Source organism: Olea europaea, chromosome 1, assembly GCF_002742605.1.
Source record: "Olea europaea var. sylvestris chromosome 1, O_europaea_v1, whole genome shotgun sequence".
NCBI lineage: Eukaryota > Viridiplantae > Streptophyta > Magnoliopsida > Lamiales > Oleaceae > Olea > Olea europaea.
The window spans coordinates 9,377,697-9,384,315 of NC_036237.1; the positions used below are offsets into that span (position 1 = coordinate 9,377,697).

General features: G+C 24.2%; 1 protein-coding gene across 1 annotated transcript in view; it reads left to right on the forward strand.

Annotated features, from left to right (window-relative positions):
• LOC111403946 (transcription factor LAF1-like) overlaps positions 1-1,345 on the forward strand; it is a 7,267-nt gene extending 5,922 nt beyond the window's left edge. Inside the window, exons 2-3 of the mRNA XM_023032635.1 lie at positions 428-557; positions 826-1,345. Coding sequence (XP_022888403.1) covers positions 428-557; positions 826-1,345 — 650 coding nt within the window. The remainder of the gene's footprint in view (positions 1-427; positions 558-825) is intronic.
• The last annotated feature ends 5,274 nt before the right edge of the window (positions 1,346-6,619 follow it).

Here is a 6,619-nt window from a genome sequence, read left to right on the forward strand (position 1 = left end):
TGTGTGTGTATATATATATATATATATATATATATATATATATATATATATATATATATATATATATATTGGAATGAATATTTTGGAACTGGTAGGATAACTTCTAGAAGTCAATGACTAAGAATTTTCTGTTAAAATATATGCTCTGATATATATATTAGACTAGAGCTTATAACCGGTTTAATAACGATAAAAAATATATATATATCTAATTTTGTAGGATTTAAAAGTTCTATTCACTTATCATTTAGTTCTATCTACTTCAAAAGACTTCACAATCAAGCTCAAAAAATTAAAAGTTACCTTAAATATAAAAAATTAGTTTCAGAAATAATATTTACTTTAATATAAAAGTAAATAATTTTCTTATATCGAACATTTACAAATACAAAAAATATTTGTTTTCATTTCATTTGATCTGTTTCAGGTTTACACAGGAATGGCAAGAGCTGTCGGTTAAGGTGGCTAAACTATTTAAGACCAGGATTAAAACGAGGAATGTTTAGCCAAGACGAGGAAGAGATTGTCCTCAGTCTTCATAAAACATTAGGCAACAAGTAAGAAAAAAAATAAGTTACTCATAATTAATCGTGACTAAAGGATTATTTGATAAACTTTTGATAACAGTCTTAGTTGATTTTGATAAAATTTGATAAAATCTATAGTTAAAAAGTTGATAAAAATTATATTTCTCATAAAATATTAAATTAAAATGAATTATTGACTCTTACGTCAACTTTTTATTTACTCTTTAAGCACTAAGTGACTTTTTTATGGCATAACTGTAGCTGAATAGACCATAAAAGAACAGTGTGTTTTGTGCAGGTGGTGTCAGATAGCACATAAGCTGCCTGGACGAACAGATAATGAAGTTAAAAACTATTGGCATTCTTATCTAAAGAAAAAGGTGGCAAAAATGGGTGAAACTGAAGGCCAAGGAAAAGCTGAATGCATGAATTTACACACCGATTCTTCTTCCCTGAAGTCGAGTTTGGAATCATTTGAACATATTGAAGGACCATTAGTGGATTCTTGTGCACAGAAAAGCAATTTACCAAGAATTCTATTTGCCGAGTGGCTCCAATTCGATCAGTTTCTTGGCTGGGATTCAGACAGCCCTCCAGATGCTTTAGAGAACAATGGGTCAAATTCTCAAGATTTTTTCATGCATGATTTGCTGCTCAATGACGAAACGTATGCTGGTGAAGTGCAGCCAAAGTTAAACAGATCTATTAATGACATGTTTGAAGAACAGTTCAAGTTTGAGCATCAGAAATCAGAAAGTGGATTTGCTGAACTTTTTACTGGTGAATTCAACATAGACTATGATGCAATGCATATATAAATCTCCTCTTCTTCCTCCTTTTTTTTTTTTTTTTTTTTTTTTTTTTTTTTTTTTTTTTTTTTTTTTTTTTTTTTTTTTTNTTTTTTTTTTTTTTTTTTTTTTTTTTTTTTTTTTTTGGTCTGTTCTGTTCTGTGAATCTGTAATGCATAAGTTAAATAAATAAATGTTCAGTAATATATTAAGCTTTTAGTTATGATCAACATAGTAATGTACTTGGTTGGAATTCTGCTATACAAATACAGCGGATTAATAATGGAAATGTCTGGTGCCAATCAGAGACGATAATTCATAAATACCTATTCCATTTTTGTCAACATTTGTATGATGTTGAAGCTTGAAACAACTCTCTTACTTTAGCCACGGTCCCTCAATAGTTTTCGTAGAATCAAAATAATAATTAATTATATACCTAACCTAGATAAACTTGCAAGGTCTCAAGGTAAGCCTCGTGTTATTGGTACACAATATATTAAAAAAAGGCTCATTAGTTGAATTCTTTAATTTAATATTATCACAGCTTGTTGTATTGACATTCTTCAGTTTTCCTTATATTTTAAGGACCAAAGTTTACTTGTTGGAGCCTTCTTGGAAATGCTTAAATTAAAATTTAAGTGATGATAAGCTGTGAATCGTATTAAGCCCTTGTTTGAACCACATTATTTTTATAAAAATGTATTTTTGAATAGTATATTGATGGAAAATATATAGTTAAAAACTAAAGAAAAGTTTTGCATTTGCGTGTAATATTATTTTATTGAAAAATGTGGGTTGAAATAATGTCAAATCACTGTTTAAGAATGTATTTTTTTCTAGAGTATTCAATTATGATGGATCTAATTTTTTAATGCATAAATACTTTTGATCTTTTATGTTTATTGTAATTAATATTTTTTCCTTTATTAATTAATCATGCAGAATAATCATAAGGATAACGGAAACATCCAATATCTAAGGGACCAAATCACAATAATCCATAAAGATACAGAGCCTTTGTCTTTCGTTTCACTACATAACCGTTAATGAAAGATATTAATTTGTGATGGTTGACACTTAATTGTTAATCATAAGCTGTGTATATTTTATTGCTGGTTGTTGGCAAGAGTTATATATTTTTTTGGCCAAGTAGTTAACGTGTGTTGCTGCTAATAGTTGAGAATTTTTGAAAATTTTGGAATTTGAATTTGTAATTGAGAGTTAATTCGGGATCAAATTTGCATAATCGAAGGGCTGACAAAGATAGCTTTTGTTATCATTGCGATTACCAATATAGGTGATAGAAAAAGCATTACAATTTTCATGTTAATCTCATGTACTAATTACATAATTTTGAATTTATAAAAAAATTCCAGAATAAAGCAAATACTAGAAAAATTGGTATATACCTAAAAAAACCATTATTATAATTTAGGTTGAATAATCTGTTTATATCCAACACAAGTTCACCAAAGATCGTACGTTTTATGATAACTTGTCTTTGCCACATGCGTTGCACGAGTTTTGTATTTATTATATTTTTATTAGCATCAAAATTCTAGAATTTTCAAAACTTTTTGAAAATTCTAAGGCCATCTCTAATGTATGCACCATTTCACCAAAATGTACCAAATTTCGGTGTAAATTTTCTCCAATGTGACACCAAACTTTTTACCATTTTGGTGCAAAGTGAATAGTGTTACACCATGCAAAGTGTATAATATCATTTTTGCCCCTTGCTTTTCCTTTTCCAAATAAATTTATTAAAGGTATTTGTGTCATTTGTGCTATATTTTTTAATACAATAAATTATTAATATTACTATTTGCATTTGAAATAAATTTGAAATATAAAAATAAATAATTAATTAATTAATTAAAAGAAGAAAAAAATTAAAATATAATAAACACGATTATTTCTTAAAGTTAAAATGATACGATAATCTAATTTTATTAAAAGGAAACGATATGAATTCCGAGAATTAAATTGCAATAACATTTCCACTTCGTAATATCGTAATATCCTAATTCAAAATGCATTGCACTATTTTTTAATGGAAAGATTTAATATTTTCATTGTTGTAGTATTTTTATTAATTGCACTATGTTTTTTTATATTTATTAATGAATTTAATATTTTCCGTATTTATTTAGTAATTTATGTATTTATAAAACAATTAACATAAATAATATTTCAAATAAATAAATTATTAAGAATAAAAAAGGAATGGTTAAACAATGTTCATTTGGTGCAAATTTTGGTATAATGGTTGGAGATGAATTTTAGTTTGGTGTAAAATTTAGTGCAGCGTTGAAGATGGCCTAAATGTTTGGTGAAATCCAATTGTTTGGTTCATTGCATTATCATAGGATGCACGAAGATTTCTTTTACGTTTTTCTTTATTTGTTTTTTTCCTCATTTTTACCTACATTTGCAGTACAAAACGATATAGTTTTCCTTCGTTGAATGGTAAAACGACGTCGATTTATTCCATTTATATGATAAATGATTGAATATATCTTATCTATAATTCTAGAAAATATTGATTATTTAATTAATAATAATTAAATCTTGATCTATGTTATATTCATTCCTTAACTTAATGTTTGAGACAATTTTTTTTCCCAAAAATAGAATAAACAAGATAATGACTAAAATTGAGAATCACAATCTTAAAGATTATCCTACTAAACTCCGCATCTAGATGGTATTCTATTTTGCAAAAATTCAAATGTTAGAACATTGAACAAGAAATGATGAAATAGAAAAATCTCAAAAAAATTAAGCGAACCAAATTGTAACTATTATTTTACACCAATACTAATAAAAAAAACTAAATGATTTAATAAATTAAAGAATAAAAAAAAGAATTGCAAGCAAAAAATAAAAAATAAAAATTTATTATAATTTTTTAATTAAATTGAAATAATTAAAATTTAAAATAAATTTTATTTAATTAAAAATAAAATAATTACATTCTATCATAAAATGAAAAGAATTTTAAATCGAACAATAAATTATTTACAATATGAAGAAAAAATAAATTTTAAAATAATTTCTAAAAAATATATAATAAAAAAATTAAACAAAGAAAGTTACGAGAAATAAATAAAGAATATATAAATATTATTTAATTAGAATTGAAAAAATTAAATTTTATCATAACAAAAAAGAATCAAACAGAATTTTTAATTGAAAAGAAATATGGAGAAATTTCTCTCGTGGATGGAGAGTCACTCTCATTTCAAAGGAGTGAACCTTCCTTTTCAAAGGAGAGATTCTCCTTTAGAGAGAAACTTTCTGTGAGACGGTTACGGAGAGAATTTTTTTTTCTTATTAATTTTTTTAAATTTTTTTTATTTCATATCATAAATAATTTTTTGGATTTAAAATTCTTTAAAATTATTTTCTCTTTATAATTAAACTTAATTTTATCAATCGAAATTAAATAATATTTAAATATTCCTTATTTAATTTTTGTAACTTTGTTTTGTTTTTCTTATACATTTTTTGAAAATTGTTTTAAAATTTCTTTTTTCTACATATTATAAGTGAATAATTTTTTGTTCAATTTAAAATTCTTTCTAGTTTTTTCCGTTTTATGATAGAACGTAATTTGTTAAATTTTAGTTAAATAATATTTATTTTCAATTTTAATTATTTTAATTTAATTAAAAAACTTTATAATAATTTTTTTACTTGCAATTCTCTTTTTTTTTCTTTAATTTGTACAAGAGATAATGGAGTGAAGCAAAATCTCAAAAAATTAAGCGAATCAAATTATAACTATCATTTTACACAAATACTAATAAAAAAATTAAATAATTTAACAAAATTAAAGAACCAAAAAAAAAAAGAATTGCAGACAAAAAAAAAGGCTATTATAAAGTTTTTAAATTAAATTGAAATAATTAAAAATAAATTTTATTTAATTAAAATTTAAAAAATGGCAAAACAAAAAGAATTTTAAATCGAACAATAAATTATTTATAATATGAAGAAAAAAGAAATTCTAAAATTATTTTTAAAAAAATAATAAAACAAAACTAATTAAACAAAAGAAAGTTACGAGAATTAAATAAAGAATATATAAATATTTATTTAATTAAAATTTTATTATAACAAAAAAAATAAAAAAAAATTAAGCAGAATTCACTCTCCTTTCAAAAGGAGAGTTTGTCTCCTGAATCTTTCCTATCACGAAGAAAAAACTCTTGGTGGGTAGAGAAGAGAATTTTTTTTTCTTATTTTTATTTCATATTATAAATAATTTTTTTATCTCTACGATTAAACTTAATTTTTTCAATTTTATTTTGATAATAATTATATATTTTTTATTTAATTTTTGTAACTTTGTTTTGTTTTTCTTATAGATTTTTTGAAAATTGTTTTAAAATTTCTTTTTTCTTCACATTAGAAGTGGAAAAAAAAATTTTGACTTAAAATTCTTTTTAATTTTTTTCGCTTTATGATAGAACGTAATTAGTTCAATTTTAGTTAATTAATATTTATTTTAAATTTTAATTAATTCAATTTAATTAAAAAACTTTATAATAACCTTTTTTTGTTTTTTCTATTTTTGCTTGCAATTCCTTTTTTTTTTTTCTTTAATTTTTTAAATCATTTAATTTCTTTAATTCTTAAAAGTCTTAAAAGATTAGAAACTCAAATTAAAAATACTCTATAGCTAAAACGAATTATTTCAAAAGACAAAAATGACCTACTTATTAAGAGGCAGAGGATGAAGAAAGGGCAGAGTGGAGGGCCACTCCACTAGCACTGTAGTTGTAATATTTTCACATAACCCACCAATTATAACATCCTAAAAGACAACAAAAATCATGCACCAGCACCACAGACAGTGTATTAAGTATACAAAAAAAAAGAGAAGCTTACGTGTCTAGAAGTAAAGAGACAGCAAATATACAAAGATCTCACCGGACGGTTCTAATTTTAGTTTCTTGAAACGAATCTTACAAGAAAGGGTTAGGGCCTCAGCCCCCAATGGGGTTTCATTTTAGCTGTCACTCACAGTAAAATTTTATCAATTGAATGTGCTTTCCAAACTTTCTTCTATTAGCAATATAAACACTTTCTGTTCTTATTGAACAATGACCCTTTTTGATAACCATTTCATTTGTAGTCCTTCCCTTCACATGAATATAAAACTAAAGAATGAGAATTTGCTAAAATATTTTATATTTAGTGAGCTAAATCATATACCACCTAACATTCGAAATAAGAATCCTCTCTTTGAGCTACAAAATTTTTACAATAGTACAGAAATTCGTTGCAATGAAA